The sequence below is a fragment of the Protopterus annectens genome, chromosome 2.part1 (assembly GCF_019279795.1).
Source record: "Protopterus annectens isolate FY-2018-M chromosome 2.part1, PAN1.0, whole genome shotgun sequence".
NCBI classification, from domain to species: domain Eukaryota; kingdom Metazoa; phylum Chordata; order Ceratodontiformes; family Protopteridae; genus Protopterus; species Protopterus annectens.
In genome coordinates, this window is record NC_056729.1 from 777,303,452 (window position 1) to 777,319,968 (window position 16,517).

Genomic DNA, 16,517 nt, shown 5'->3' on the forward strand with positions numbered 1-16,517 from the left:
ACAAAACCCTATTTACCCCTCCAGGCCACCTTTCTCAGTTCCTTCTCTGTGGTCATCTAGATCATCTCGGATATCATCAAAGCTGCTGTGGACAGGATGATGAGATTCCTTAGACCCAAATCCAACTGGGGATAGTCTCATCTCCTTCCATTGGACAGAAAAGTTCCTTTATGCTGTTCCTCCTGTGTCTCTTCTGACAAAAATGTTTCTGAAGATACAAAGGAAGCACCCAGACTATACCCCTTTGGCTGAGGCACATTGATTTCCCTGCTATTTCACCTGACAAAGGCAAATTACAAAAAAATCAAGAAAAAGGATTGCTGCTCCACCCAAATCTTCATCTCTCAACTTGACACTGACTGATAGGATTTTAAGTTCCCTGAGATGATGCTTCTCTGAAGAAGCTTTTTTAAGGCCTACAAGAAGCCAGGAGACCAACTCCTGGAAAATGTTACACATCTAAATGGATAAGTTTTCCTATTGGTGCTATAAACATAATCAGGACACAGTCTTATCACAAGTTCCTGCTGTACTGGAATATTTTTGCAAACTACTTCGATCAGGTTTGGCGTAGACGTCTATAAACGCTCACCTGTTAGCTATCATTGCCTGCCTCCCTCTTAGCCCTACACTTACGGCCAGAGCAGAGGTCATGCTTTTCCTCAGGGAAGTCCTGTATCTTAACCCACCAAGGAAACCCATTTTTTCCCCACTGGGATCATAATTTTGTGCTAGAAAAGCTTATACTGCTTCCTTTTGAACCATCATCTTCTGCATCCCTAAAATTCTGTATTTGGAAAACTATCCTCCTCCTAGCTCTCACCTATACTAGGAGAGTTTGAGTTGCAAGTTGTCATGGCCATTTCCCCTTTACTTACTTTCTTATTTATTTATTTTAACAAGGACAGAATGACTTTTAGGGGTAATCCATCCTTCATGCCTAAGATAGTGAACGAGATGGCCATCAGTCAGGCTATTCACCTAACCACTTTCTTTCCCAATCCACAAATTGGGGGAAAAGGTCTTTGATTCCGTTGGCATCCACAGTCAGCTCATATTTTGTTTGGACTAAACTAAATCATTCTGAAAGACCAACCAGCTGTTTGTTTCATTTATGAACACTAAGCTGGGCCAGCTGATCTCTAAACAAACTGTCAACTTTGGTTTCTGTGGCTGTCTTTCTGCTTCTTGCGCTATGATGAGACCTTTCCTTCCTGCCCAAAAGCACATTCCACTAGGGCAGTGGCTTCCTCTGGGGGGGGTGGGGGGGGTTCACAAAGGAGTAGATCCCAGGTCGATCTTGGAAGTTTGCCACTTGGTCTTCTGTACACGTTTTTCCAAAGCACAGTAAAATTGATGCTTTCTACAAGGGCAGCCTTTGCTGGGTCAGTCCTGTCCAAATTGCTGGACACATTTTCTGCTCTGTAGCCAACCGCCCTTTCTCGTCCAACTCTGCAAATCACCCATATGTCAGGAATACTACAACACTGATTTCAGTCAGGACATAATACAGTTGTGTAAGAGCATATCATAACAGTAGATATCCTGCAGATCATTGTTGCATTATCTCCTCTTACCCTCCAGCTGCTTTTTCTCGGTTAGACCGTCTTCTGTGTGGCGACATGCGTGAATGGGCGTTCCTTCGTTGAAGGTTGTGCTTTAGGCCCGGCAAGCCAGGACGTAAAAATCTACTGCCAATTATTAGCGGACCGGAGTTCCACTGTGGTGACCTCTAACCGGTAAAAGCCGAAAGACACAAACAAACCCTTCACCCACTTTTTTGTACCCCATTTCAACTTTCCTTTCCTTCTCCCCCCTTTGCTTTAAACTCTGCCTTGTTACATGGTGACAGGGGAGTTTTCTTACCTGTTTGAATCACACCCCTCCTAGCTGACCAGTCTTCTTTTCTCAGTAGTCTTCAGACCTCTAGCTTTGAGATAGTCTTAAGGATCCACACTTCTTGCACGTCCAGCTGTGTATCACAGCATGGAAGAGCCAAGGTCAAACGTTGGACATGTGACTTCGGGAAAACAAATCTTTGGTAACTTGGATGGACATCAGCATTGAAAATCCATCTGTCAGGAATAATGCACCAGTGATCAGTAGGACATCTACCGTTATGGTCAAGTTCTTATAGTACTGTACTCTGTTCCTCCGTTTTTCCGCTTAGAATGCAGTCAGTGCAAGGGAATATCAAGATTTTGTGTGTCATTGCTTCTGTGATTTTAATGATACCTGTAGCAAGACTTCACATGACAAAAATCCAATGGTACCTAAAAGCTATATGGTTTCAACAGCAACATCCCCTGACATTTCAGATTCCAGGTTTGGGGTTTGTGAAGAGGGAGATTCTGAGGTGGAGTGACAAACCTATCAGAATACAAGTCTCCCATTTTTGCCTCCTGCTTCAGTACCGTCTATTACAACAGACACCTCAAACTTGTTTCAGGAGTGGTGTCTATTAGGATAAAAGTGTAGAGTCTTTCCAGCACAACTGCCCAAAACACACAAATGTCTGAGATGTTTTGACTTATAAATTCTCTTGATCATTTGTGATCCCCAGGACCATTGCAAGTTTTTACAGACAACACTACAGTGATGTGGTACATAAACAGGGGGAGACTAGATCTTACCCTCTGTGCAGACTAGCCGTAGTACTCTGGGATAATTCTTTTCAGCACAGTCTCACTCTACAGACATCTTGCATGCCATCAGAGCCATAGTGTGTGGAATACAAGCTGAGCAGGACCAGGACAGACCATTACTAATGGAAATTTAATTGCAAGGTCTTCCAGCAAGTAATCCAGCTGTGGAAACACCAGAGATGGATCTTTTCATTTCCCCTCACAACAATCATTTGGGAAACTTCTGCCCCATGATTCCATGCAAGAAGGCCTGGAATATGGATGACCAAATTTTTTCCTTGGTCAGGAATGTTCCTATATGATTTCCTACCCATTTTCCTAATATCCAGGGTCATTTTGTAGATTCAGAAGGATTGTCCGAAGATTGTTGTGGTGACTCCATTCTTGCCCAGGCAAGAGTGGTTCTCCCTTCTTTTGGAACTGGCCAGGGGCAATTGCCTCAAGCTTCCTCACATACTAGACCTACTCACAGAAGCTAAAGTATGTTGGATACTTTCTGATTCTAATCAACTGATACTAACTGCCTGGATGATGGAACCTTAATAAGAGGCAAGAAAGCCTACTAGAAAATTATATATTAGTAAACTGAAAATGTTTCTCTTTGATGTCAAGGCAGGATTCCACACCAATTCAAGGCTAGTGTTTCTCTGGATCTACATTATTTGTCAGTTACTATCCTGTGGACTGTCTTACTTCTCCATGAATGTTTATTTGTTGGCCATTTCAGCATGTCTGCTCATGGACCCCCCCCCCCTCTTTATAATGCAGTCTCCTTTGAACATGTTTTTGAAAGGGTTGTTGCATACCCAGCTTCTTGGGAAACAGACGGCTTCTCCTTCAGATTTTAATTTTTTGTCAGAAAAAAAAAATGGTCTATTTGAACCAGCTCAACAGTTTGACTTGAGGTTCTTAACATATAAATCATTTTGCTTATTGCTGTGACCTGTGCAAGAAGAATGTCTGAGTTGTATGGTGGGTCATCTCTCTTATTTTCCATGAAGATAGGATTTCCTTGAGAGCTAGTCTCTCATTTATGGCTAAAGTGATGTCTGGTGTTGGTCTGTCAGCTGATCCTTTCTCCAATGGCTAGAAAGATTGTTGATTGCTTTCCTCCTTTCTGTATCATTCCTACCCTTATTAAAAAAAAAAAAAATTGGAAGCTGTACCAAGTACATCCTCATCACCCTTTAATGGCTGAGAAAGGGGTATAGTCTTAGGCTTTACTTGGCAGTCTTCTAAAAGACCAAAACTGTCATCCTTCTGCACTCCTCAGACATGCTCAGCTAAGTGAAAAAGGTTTTCTATGCGAGTGGCCATGTATCTTCTTCAGCTTCTTCAGGCATCTGCTCATCTTGGCTTTAGTTTTTTCACTGCTGATGTCCATGTTTTGGAAGTAGGAGAGTTTGACAATCATATAAACTTTCATATTTAAATTCATATTTATTGCCTGAGAATATTGGACAGTTTGACCCCAGAATGTTTAACCCCAAGTAAATTTAATAAAAACATTTTACTACTAAGTATTTTACTCAGAAATTTTATAGCAATGTAATATGCTATTTAACATTTTTAATATGTAAATGTTAGTTTATTTAACATATTATTTAATACGTAAATATTAATTTAATTTCAGTTTTTAACCTGTACACAACAAAATCAGTTTGAAATTTTATTTACGAAGTTAACATATTATTTTTAGTTAACCCATATTCTAAATTTGTGCGATTGGTACAATATTAACTGTATGTATTCATGAGCGTTTTTGTAACGTTATTAGGTTCAAATTGTCTTGGTTCAAATATTAATTTTATTGCTATTTTAAAGGGAACCAGCAGGTGGCACAAGTTACATTTTTTTTTAAACTACGTTTCTTTTTTTTTTACTAATAACGCATTGCACCTTGGCCTGCATCTCATAATAGCACAAGAAGGAGCTGAAGACTTAATGCTGGCAGTACAATCTCTGTGTCAAATCAGTTCAAGCAGGCATTTTAGCGAGATTTAATGCTGGCAATACATTCTTTTTTTATGGCTCATTTTCTTTGATTTAATCTTGTACTGTCATGTACTGCTGTCAGTTCTGGTATTGAATCTAGTGGATTTTAATGTTTACATAGAGTATGTTAAGTTTTAAATGGTTCATACAAGCCTAGCCAAAAAATGTACCATGGCTTTTGCCACCCAAGAAAATTATTTTCCTGTGCCCCTGTCGAGCAGAATCACAGAAGTGATCCCTGGGGTGAATTTCCCATTCAATCATCAAGATTGTTCTTGAAGAGTGCTAATGAGGAGCTCTGTTTGACACAGATAGGTAGTCTGTTCCAGAGTATGGTAAGTCTCTGGGACAGGAATCTATCCCTCCAGCATGTTCTGTTTATTGTGGTGACAAGATTAAGGCCCCTAGAGTGTGTAGCTCGGAGGGATTGGGATTTCTTTAAGTGGAGCATGTCCAACAGCTCTGGGTTTGACATAGCTTTGTATGAAGGCAGAGATCGCCCCTGAGTAGGCGATATGCGATGGAGTAAAGCTGTAGTTTTTTGAGACTGTCTGCATAGGGCATCTGTTTGAGGCCAGTAATCCTCTTTGTGAGGTATTTCTGTGGTCTTTCCAGTTGTTGTAGATGTCTTGTGAGGTACATACCAAAAGGGGCGTTGTACTCTATAATGGGTCTGAGTGATGAGTAGAGGGGAACAATGAGCTCTTTTTTTCTGGATGACAATCCTTTTGTGATGAGATGAGCCACGTAGAAGGATTTCCTGACCACTGTGGCAATGTGATTATCAAAGGAGAGACTACTGTCCACCTGTGTCCCAAGGTCTCATCACATTTTCGGCATTAAGTAGACTACCAGCTATGTGGTAGTTCATGGGTACAGAGTTTTTACCAAAGGGGATGACAATACACTTTTTGGCATTGAGCTTCAGGCCATGGCTCTGACACCAGGTATCTGTCTCAGTGAGGCCCTTTTGTAGTTTGTCCACATAGTTAGGAGTTTCAGTTATGGCTCCTAGTTTGCAGTCATCTGCAAACTTTGTTAGCCAAAGACCTTCTGTGTTGGCCTGCACTTCAGAGAAGTAGATACCAAACAGGAGAGGACCCAGGACTGAACCCTGTGGTACTCCACTTGTCACTGGTCTGATGTCGGATTTGGAATCCGCTACTTTCACAGTGTGGGTTCTGTCCGTGAGCCAGTTGGCAACCCATCTTGTGACATAGGGATTTATACCTAGTTTAGTGAGCTTATCTATAATTCCAGAGTGGGGGATGGTGCCGAAAGCCTTGGTGAGATCTAGATAAGCTGTGTGAACCATTTTACCCTCATCTCTGGCTTTGGTGACTGCTTCAAAGAAGTCAGTCAGGTTTAGGAGACATGATCTGCCTTTTACAAATCCAAACTGAGTAGGGTCCAGAGTTTGGAGATTACCAATGTCTTTGTTTATGAGTTCCACGATGATATGTCACATGGCCTTGCAGACCAGGCTCATCAGGCTAATGGGGAGTTAGTTCCCAGGGTCCGTCGTGGGTCCCCCTTTGTGGAGTGGGATAACTGTCGCGGTGCACCATTCAGTGGGTACAAAGCCTGAGGTGAGGCTATGATTGAACATGGTACTTGGGTAGGGTGCCAGTTCTTTCTGTAGTTTGTGTAGAACGCAGCCTGGGATAGTGTCAGGTCCCATGGATGCTGTGTTCTTGGCTTTGGAGAGTGTGTTTTTTACCTGTGCAGCTGTGATTATAGGAACTTTGCATTCTTCCGGTATAGAGATGGGCCCTCTAGGGGGTGAGAGGGAGGTAAAATTAGCACTGAACCTATCTGTTAGGATGTTGGCAATATCAGTTGGTTCTGTATATGTAGTTCCATTGTGCTGTAACTCAGAGCAGATCTGAGTGTTCCCATTTAGATTCTTGACATAGCTATAGAATGCTTTGTGGTTGTCTTTAGAGTCAGTGGCAATTTTGTTTTCGTAACTAGCTTTGGAGGATTTTATGAGGGATCTCAGCTTCTTACTGAGGTTGACCAGGGAGTTCCTCCAGTCATGGGATTGTACTCTTTTTTTGCAACAGTTTCTTTCTTCTGTTGTAGAGTTTGTTTATGGCAGAGGACCACCAGATTGGCTTCCTTTTTTGGAAGATAACATCTTGGTTCTATTAGGGATAGCATGATCCATGCACTCGTGTAAGTGCTTATAAAGTGCATTTGTGTAGGATTTGGCAGTCATACCTCTATTGTCCGTCTGCATGGGTGTCATGAAGTTTGCCACTTCTGTCTTAAGAAGTGTGAAGTTGGCCTTTGAGAAGTTTTTTTACGATGGTTTCCCTAATTGGGGCTGGGGGTGGGATGTGGATGTCTAGGCTGATTAGCTTGTGGTCGGATCTGACCAACGAGGAATTGACCTCTGGTGTGGAACACCGGTTTCCCATGTTGGTAATGACCAGGTTTAGGATATTGCTGCCCCTGGTGGGGGTGTGAATAAGTTGATCTAAGGCATTGGAATTTATGAATTCTAGAAAACGTTGAGCAAAAGAGTTGGTACAAGAATAGTTTTCCCAGTTAATGGTGGGGTAGTTGAAATCGCCCATTATTAGGGTGTTGGGTTGTACCCTAATACTTTCCAGTGTATCAAGAAATGAGGAGTGTGAATCCTGGGGCATGGTGGGGGGGTCTGTAGCAAGCTACAATTTGGATTGCGGGCTTGCCCAGAGTTAGTTGCACTTGGATAATCTCGGTTGCATTATGCTGTGCAACTAGCCTGGAGGTGTGGATATCCTTAATGAATATGGACACGCCTCTGCCTTTAGTGCTTCTTTCTGTGTTAGGTGGCCGAAAGGTGTGGTATGAATTGAAGCCTGGTAATGCAGGGGTGCTCTCTGGAGCTTTGAACCAGGTCTCTGTCACTGCACAGATGTCAATGTTCTCCATTTTAAGGAGTGCCTCGAGTGAGTGCATTTTGAGGTTTAGACTTCTAGCATTGAGTAGCATTACCCTCAGATTTTGCTTGCTTGTACCTGTTACGGTGGTGAATTTGTCATTTGAACCTTACCTAAAAAAGGCACTATAGGGGTGGCAAGAGCCTTAGCCAGTATCCGGAATCCTAAGGGCGACAGGTGCAGGCTTGTTTTATTCTGTAAATGATCTGTTTTTTATACTGTACTAATGCTGGATCCGTATAGTTTAAATTTTACAGATAAAGGTTTGGAATCTGTTAATGCTGGAATCAAATCGTCCTGTACCCCCATGTTTCTATTATTGTGGTGCATTGAGTGTTTGTAGATTGCATCATAATAAGACAACAGAATGTCATGCACCTTATGGAGTTTTTTCATCTTCATCCACCTTTGAAAAATCATTTGCCTCCCTGGGACTTAAACTTTTTTTCTTATAGTTTACCCAGCCTCCTTATGAACTGGTTGGTTTGATGGATTTGAAGTTAATGTCTTCTAAGACGCTGTTCTTGCTGGTCATTGCCTGTTTCTGCAGGGTTTAGGAGTTACAGGCCCTCTTCTGCTGGCAGTCTTGCTTGGTCTTTAATAAAGACTTTTATCCCTTGGAACTTAAGCACACCAAAGTGGTGCCATCTCTCCCTTAAATGGCTAATTTATGTGTATATTTTTGTGTGTGGTGTATAGTGAAATGAGAAAGGGCCATGCTTGCCCTTTATGGACAATTACATGACCGCATGAATTCAGGAAAACGGAAAACAGAGCAGCTCATTTCCTTTACCACAGGGAAAAGCTCACTGGCTTAGCTAAGCACACCTTATCGCAGTGAATTATTAACTGCATTTTGTTCTGTTGTCAAGCAGCAAATCATCCTTAGTCCAGTGCTGTCAGCAGGTACTGCAGCAGAGACATGGCTTCTGCTGCTTCTTTCAGTTGTGTGTCCATTGTGAGCCCTTACTTCACTTTACTTTTGCTTTGTCATCAGCTCACACTTTCACCAAGCACTACTGCTTGTACTGCGGCTGTTAGAATCGAGCATCCTTTCATACTTGTCTTTAGACCTTAGTCCATCTTTTCTATCTAGTTTCTTCATCCACTTATCATGGATGGGCTTTTTTGTAAGCTGGTACTATTCTCGTATCTTTCAATTTCACACTGTCAGAGAGCGAATACTGCCTTGGTGCTTCACCTTATTTACTCTTCTCCTACCTACCACTGACTCCTAGCTCTGGCTGTGCCTTTCTTGCCAGACACACAATTTTGTTCGACTTTACAACTGCTCTCACTTAGCTTCATAAAAGTTAAACGTAAAAGAGCAGAGCTTTGGAGTGCTGTCCTTGTCATGTCAGTGACATTAACACTATGTGCCTGTGGGAGGTATGCATACTTCCAAATTGGGAAACTAACAAATGCAAGAATTTTGTGATGAGGTAATCGCAGAGGTTAAAATTTATAGAAAGGACCTCCTGCACAGCACCTTCTCGGAGATCATGTATGTGAGAGTGTGTATGGTTATTTTTCAACCCCGTCATCAATACTCTGAACCGGCATTTGCAGGAGTGTATAGTGTAATCTTAATACAAACCATTTTCTTCAGAAATTATTTAGATGAGTAAAAAGGTCTCTTCTAATCAAAAGCAAAATATTTCTGTTTCTTTTGGCATTGGTAAATTTTAATTTAAAGGGTTTTCCTTTCTGGAATTTTTGAACTTGTTTAATATCAAGATAAAAGCAACAAAGCTTTCAAACCCTATAGATTCTTTTTCAGTGCATTAATAAAACAAAACGTGTTTAAATAGGCTGGTGGTTGCTATCACAAAGACCTACATAATCACATGATCTAGTCTATAATCACTTATTTAAATACATAAAAACAATTATGCAACATAGAAAATTCATACATTGTTTTATTAATTACTATTTAAACAAAATAGTAATTACTAAAACAGACGTATAAATTTTTATGTTGTATAATTAATTGTTTTTATGTTTTTAAGTGATAGATTAGATCATGTGATTATGTAGGTCTTTGTGATATGCCGGCAGTTACTATTTAAACACCTGTTTTATTGATTGTTTTATTAATGCACTAAAGAAAAATCTATCTGGTTCAAAAGCTTTGTTGCTTTTATCTGCTGCTTTTATCTTGATATTAAACATTATTGAGAGTTTGCGGTTGGACTCCTACCTTTTTTGTTGTTTGCTTTTCTCCTTGCTGGTTTTTAGAGTCAGTTTGGCTGCCTACTAAGGTTTTTCATATAGTTAAATGATTCTGTCATATTCATTAGTAAAAGCACACTTTTTTTGCATGTTTTGATTTCATTGCTGCCATTTCTCAAGTTTCTTTGAATCAGGCAGTGATAGTCTTTTTGAAAGGTGTTTGATATCAGATCAAATCAGCAATGTATTCTCCATTCTTGGATTTCAGTGCAAAGATTGAGAAGGTTACTCTGCCACCATTTAAGCCAGTTAATTCAGTGGACATGAAGCTTCTTGACAAAACTTTGAGCTATAGTCTGTGTATGCTTTTCTGTAGATGGTTTTCCATTGGGACAGGGCAACTTTCAGAATGAGTCTGTTCTTCATACCTTGAAGTTCTTTCTTTGGTTTTGCCTAATCTTTTGAGCTGCTAGCATTTTTCCCAGAGCAGGAAAACAAAGGGAAAGGTTGTTGCTCATCCTGGTTGTCTTCAGGCAACTCATAATATATGGACAGAGGAATAAGATGTTGGAGTGATCAACTCTATTCATTAATCCAAATCAAAATTTAGCATCTCCTAGTCTCTAAGCATACCTTGCCAACGTACCTTGTCTGTTAATGTCCTTGTGTTATAAAAAATTGAAGTGCAGTCACTGCCTGCTTCCAGAGCTTATTCTTGCCCCATCCTTCTTTGCTGCATTTTCCTTATCAATGATTATAACTTTCATGCAAGTTGTGTGTTCACATTTGCATCTGGCACTATAACTGTGTTAAGTTTATTAAAAAGATTTTTTTTTGTATTTGAGTTTATCTGAAGAACCAAACATCTGAATATGGCATGTATTAATGATTTTTGTATTTTTTACTAACTGGTGTAGGAACTGGCTTGAGACAAGCTTCTCTCTCTCTGGATTAGAGAGAAGCTATCAGCTGCTGGACAAATTGGATTTTCACTGAATTGTTGAGGTGAAATCCTATTATACTGCTTTAGGAGTTTCTTTCAGAGTGCTGCTGTTACAGTGAGTACCTCATGCAGCTATAGATTCAGAAGGCAAATGTCATATGTTGTTTGGACTTTGCATTATTTACTGGTTATTTTCGATGTACTGTGTTCCATATAATGCAGCATCGTACTTAACTTTGAACTGTGAATGGGGTCTTTTAATATTTTTCTTCTAGCCTAAAAATTGAAAGTGTTATAAAACGTTTTACATTTCAGTTACAGACTGTCTTTTTTATGGAGAATCATGAAGTCCTTTAAACTTTTTTTTTATTCTAGAGAAAGAACTTGTCCTAGAATTGGAAAGAATGAGGACACAGCATGGTATTTTACACAGAGACAGATCACCGTCCCGCCTTGATGCTTTTGTTAAAAGTTTAGAAGAAGAGAAGGATTTTTACAGAGGTGAAATGGAGTACCTTCAGAAATTGGTGAGAGGAAGGCAGAGTCCATTGCGTACTTCTGGACAGAGTCGTAGCCCAACACGAAGATCTCCAGCACGGGTACTGTAGTCTGTGCACTGCTTTTGTGTTTACAAAAATATATGTAATGCATGGATAAGCTGTTGAAACAAATGTTTTCAAATCCAGGAGAAGAGTCTGTAGAAGATGCATATTAAGACAATAGAGTAATGATAATCTCCCTGAGTACTTTATCTGCCGCATAGGAGCAATAATAATATCAGAGAGGGTTAGAAGTATAGGTGCAGAGCTTACTGTAAAGCTGTTTGCTATGGTGGTGAGGTAGGCTGCTAGAAAAAGTACACAAGATTTTGGAAGGATACTGTATATGGTAGAACTGATGAGCTTTTCCCCATAGGGAACTACTACAGCACAGAAAACTTGTAACTGACTCTCTTCTGACCATTTCTTCTTGTCTGAATTTTTGGTTGAGTGAGTCTTCTGGGTGAAGCAAGTAATACTGCTACCTTGCAGTGACTGTTTCAAGTTCCCAATGGTGATTCTGCCTTTTCAGATTCTGTATATCCCCCCTGTGTTCATAGGGGTTTGTTGGGTACTCTTGTTTCTTCCTGTATACCAAGGGTATGCTTTTGCATGGTACTAGTGTGTGTGTGTAACTGTTCACATTCTGTGATTGAATGACATCCCATCCAGGATTGGTTTTCTGCTCTACGGATGCTGCTTACTGGAATAAGCTCCCATGTGACTTTTTGAATATGGTATAGTTGATAGCTGAGAATGAATGAATGAACGTAGTCTTCAGCTATCTTTAGAAGTTAACAGGTAACTTTCACAGCTTAAATTGGCAACTGCATGTAGCTTTTAAATATCAAGTTGACTAAGTGCGCATTCAAATGAGGGGATTTAGAAGTTATGCAGAATGACTGTACTGGTCCAGCAGTCTTGAGTCCGTTCAGTGTAGCAGCCATAATAAATTATTATTTTGAATCCATATGTGGAACAAAAAGTACTGGGAAACTACTTGTAGGGAAAAAATACCACATTGATGATTTGGATGGAGGTAAACATTTGTAGCTCTGCTTCAAAATTATCGAGCTCTTTGGAGGCTTTCAGCAGTACCTTGTTAACATGAAAACATACAACAGCCAGTGCACATACTGAATCATGTGTTATATGGATGTCATATTTGCACTATGTTAAATTGTGCAAAGACTGAAGAAAAGTACTGCAGCCGGTGCCAGAAGTCTAATGTCATTTTCATCTAGAGGTCACAACATGGCTGGAGATATCCCAGGTGAATTTTTAGCCACCTATCTGTACTGGTTTTAAATATTGCCAAGGGAATAATCTGCTCCCTATTTAATGTGAACCCCTTCCGGGAAGAAGGGGATACATTGGGATGGGAATCTGTTATGACAGCTCTGGTATTAATATGGAGATATTGGTTTAATTTATAGAACTGGTATTTGTTTTAATACTGGATCTGTTTAGGTCAAGGAGTTTTATTTTTATTTCATTTATTCTTTGTTGACTGGATAAGTCTCACTAGGCTAGCTTCCTTTATTCAGGCGAGTTACAAATTGGTATTCATACTGACTAAGGGGTTTGGGGACAGGGCACTGAAGAACTTCACCTACTTTTTCTGTGAGTGCACACATGTCATCTTCCATTCCTAGCATGGAGGTGGATGGAAGTACCAGTGCAATGAGGAAGAGAGTTGACAGGCTAGTAAGTGGGAAGCAGAGTGTTCAAATGTTTATTGATGGAATGGAAAAGAGGCAGAAAAGTCTTTTAGAAGATGATTTGAATTGGAAAGATTTTTCTGACAATATAGATGTTACAAATGGTTTGAGATTAGCTGACCCAGAATGTTGAACAAAATCCAGAACCTTTAATCATGTTGATTTTGCCAGGAGGGCTGTGGAAGATAAAGGGCTAATAAGGATGTTTGAACTGGAAGGACTAGGTGAGAAGCCAGTGTTAGATGCAGCTGAGGCAGTGTTGGTAAGCAGGAAAAGTCTGCATTTGTGATAGGAAAAGAAGGGGATAGTCTTGAATTTTTCCATTAATAAAAAATTGTATGCAGCTGTGCTTGGAGAAGGATGATGAAAAAGAAGGAAAAAAGTAAGGTGCAGAAGACATAAAAAATGACGAAGGATAAGAATAAGCAAGAATGATAGTATAATAGATGAGCTATACATGAAATAATTTAATCACACCTTGCTTAAGATATTAGATCTTTTGTGCACTTGGACAAAGTGTCTTTCTGTGATGTGAAGTTTAAATCAGATTTTTTTTTTTTATCAGAGTTTATGGACGACTGTAAAATTAAAAACTATTATATATGGAATAAATTTGCTTTTTAGTGTTGACTGGTTTAAGAATAGATAGAAGAGTATGATATATAAACATTTTGCAAAGATGTATGAATCTGTGGAAAACACTGTAAAAACTAAATAGGAAAGAAATTTATGGCATGGTAAATGGAAAGAGGAGGCTTTTCTGAAAGTTGAAAAATATACTTTTTAGTACCATTGTTGCCTTCTATTTGTGAAGGTATTTAAAGCAACTTTAGAATATATGAGGAAACCAAAATTATTTTTTGTGGCGATATCACATCTGATTAACTCATAAGATTATCCTTTAACAATCTGGTGAAACAGATTGTATAGCATAAAAGTGATCAGCAGTATGCAGAAAATGGAAAAAAAATAAAACATGATGGTAAGGAAGCTAATTTGGTAGATGAACAAAAAGAAGGAAAATGTTACAGATGCTGAAGGGGACAGTGGACATTGTACATCAATGAACTTCATAAGATGATGAAACAGAAGTTTGGGAAATAGCAGTGGAAACTGAATATGTATTTGACATACTGGAAAATGAACATTCAAAGTCAGATGATGAAGAAATGAGCAGGTGGTAGACAAAGAAATAAACATTCTGTTGGGGAAAGGGTAAGGAAAAGGAAACAAAAGGTCAAGGATCTTTCCCCAAGAGTTAGGGGAACTAATATATATATATATATATATATATATATATATATATATCCTGAAAACACACAGGATACCAACACTTGCTATATTCCAGTACAAGTACATACAGAAACATATTATCCTTCAACTATATGCAGGGGGGCAAGCCCACCTGCACCCCCCACACCCCCTGCTACTTAAATATATGAACTCCGAGATTGCACATAACTACACTAAGTGCAATCTTGGAGTTGATATATTTAAGTAGCAGGGTGTGTGTGGGGGAGTGCAGGGGGGGCTTGCCCCCCTGCTTATACTTGTAAAACAGTAATGTAGTTTGTATTTTATTTCTTTCTATATGTACTTGTGCTGGAATATACTAAGTGTTGGTATCCTGTGTGTTATCAGGATTTTAAGTTTTCAGTATTTTGAGCTTTCAGGATTTTGGGCTTTAAGGATTCTGTAGCACTCATATATATAATATATATAGTTTTTCATTAAATGTTCACACTATTTTAAATGCAACAAGAAGGATGGTGTTTAGAATTAGAGATTGCTATAATTGCTTAAAATGACAAGATTTGTTTCATGCCAAAACAGGATGCATATAGAAGAGTTCCAGGGGATGTGGAGATTGTATGGAACTTTTGATGTATAAATAAATGTTCATGTAAAGTCAACATAGTAGATACACATGCAGTGTAAGGAGGTGGAGTCATCATATTCAGTATTAGGTGGGAAATTTTCAAGTTAACATTAGTGTGTGCATAGACAGGGAATGAAGGAGACAGTGCAATTATCTGAGAAAATCAATTTGGTGTCTGTCACGCTGCCAGCCCAACTATCTGGAATTTTCTAAATAATTCTGTTATTTGTCAATACTGATATGGTTTATACAGAACTGTATGTTATGTACTGAGCTTCAAGAATGTAATCACAGCATACACTGCTGGAACATAAAAGGTTAACCTACAAAACTTAAGAATAATTGAGGTTAAGTTACTTTACAGCTGGGCCATAAACAAAAGATGATATCTCTCAGTTTCAGTTCAATAGCAGATGCAATGTTCAGAGCTAGAAGTTTTTCTATTGAAAGAAAAGTAATTACTAGGTTTAAAATGTAAAGTGTCTTATTGTTTTATGACTTCCAAGATATGCAAAGATCTGAGAGATATGTATTTTCTCACACAATGATGTTAAATTCTGTTAAGTTTCTGTTTAGCCTGGGAACGAAAATCGGGTGAGAGTGATGTCATCCAGGCTATAACCCAGCAGTAAAATGTGATAGTGATTTAAGAACTCTCTCAGAGAGAGACTCTGTATTTTGTCTTGGACCTAGCAAGAACATCCACTCATTATTACCATCTGTCTGACTAGTAAGATTTAGGGAATAGTATCTAGATATAGATAGGAATATAGTAAATATTAGTTTAGATGTTTTCTGTATTTATGTGAGACTGTCCTACAATGTTGTTTTAAAATAAATTCCTGTGAGTTTGAACTCTGAAGTCATTGTGTTGAGTTACTGAGTATTGTCTTGTTCTTTTATTAGTTATTCTTAAATATATTTAAACCTATCTTTGTGGCTGATATTTGTGAGACATATTTAAGCTCTTAGTGTACTTGCATATGCATTTGGTGACACTGTACATGCCACTATTAATAGTCTGGCGCTTGGTCAAAACTACCATTTGGATTAATAGTAACATTACACAGTAGGACTGGACACCCTTTGTTAAGGGCCTTAAGTAGCTGATAGAGTTGGCTGGTGGCAGCTGGAACTACTGTGTAGTTTGGGCAAAGGGGGCATAGCTAATAAACCTGTGTCAGTTTTCCCAAGGTGTGTGTGTGTGCTTGTATATAAATCAAACCTCAAAGTGTGTGTGTCAGCTACTTAGGCAGGGAAATGGAGCACTGGTTGGACAAAGAGGGTACTGGAGGTCTTAGCTTGGCCACTTGTCTGAGGTCTCAACTCCATAGCTGTGCCAGTGTGGAGTCTTATTGGGGATCTGGAGAAAGAGGAAGAAACCAGCCCCAGACTGTGATCTCTTTGTACTCTTAAGGGAAATTGTACTTTATTGTGTGTGTGTATTTATTATCCTTTCCCTATATGGACGTCCTTCACTGGTGTTAGTGGTGAGGATTGATGCTCCTTGATTGCTCGGCCAGTGCACGGGCGTCACACCTTGCTTACCTAGATGATGTTGCCATCTACAGCCATTCCTGGCAAGAGCACCTTCAGAATGTCAGGGAGGTGCTGGGTAGACTACAGAGGGCAGGGTTGACCCTTAAGCCCAGCAAATGTCAGGTGGGTATGGCAGAGGTCTCCTACCTGGTAC

General features: G+C 39.5%; 1 protein-coding gene across 1 annotated transcript in view; it reads left to right on the forward strand.

Moving 5' to 3' along the window:
* Positions 1-16,517, forward strand: part of CEP135 (centrosomal protein 135) — a 2,183,066-nt gene that overhangs the window by 615,808 nt on the left and 1,550,741 nt on the right. The window contains 1 exon segment of the mRNA XM_044062480.1: positions 11,061-11,284. Within this exon segment, the coding sequence (XP_043918415.1) occupies positions 11,061-11,284 (224 nt within the window).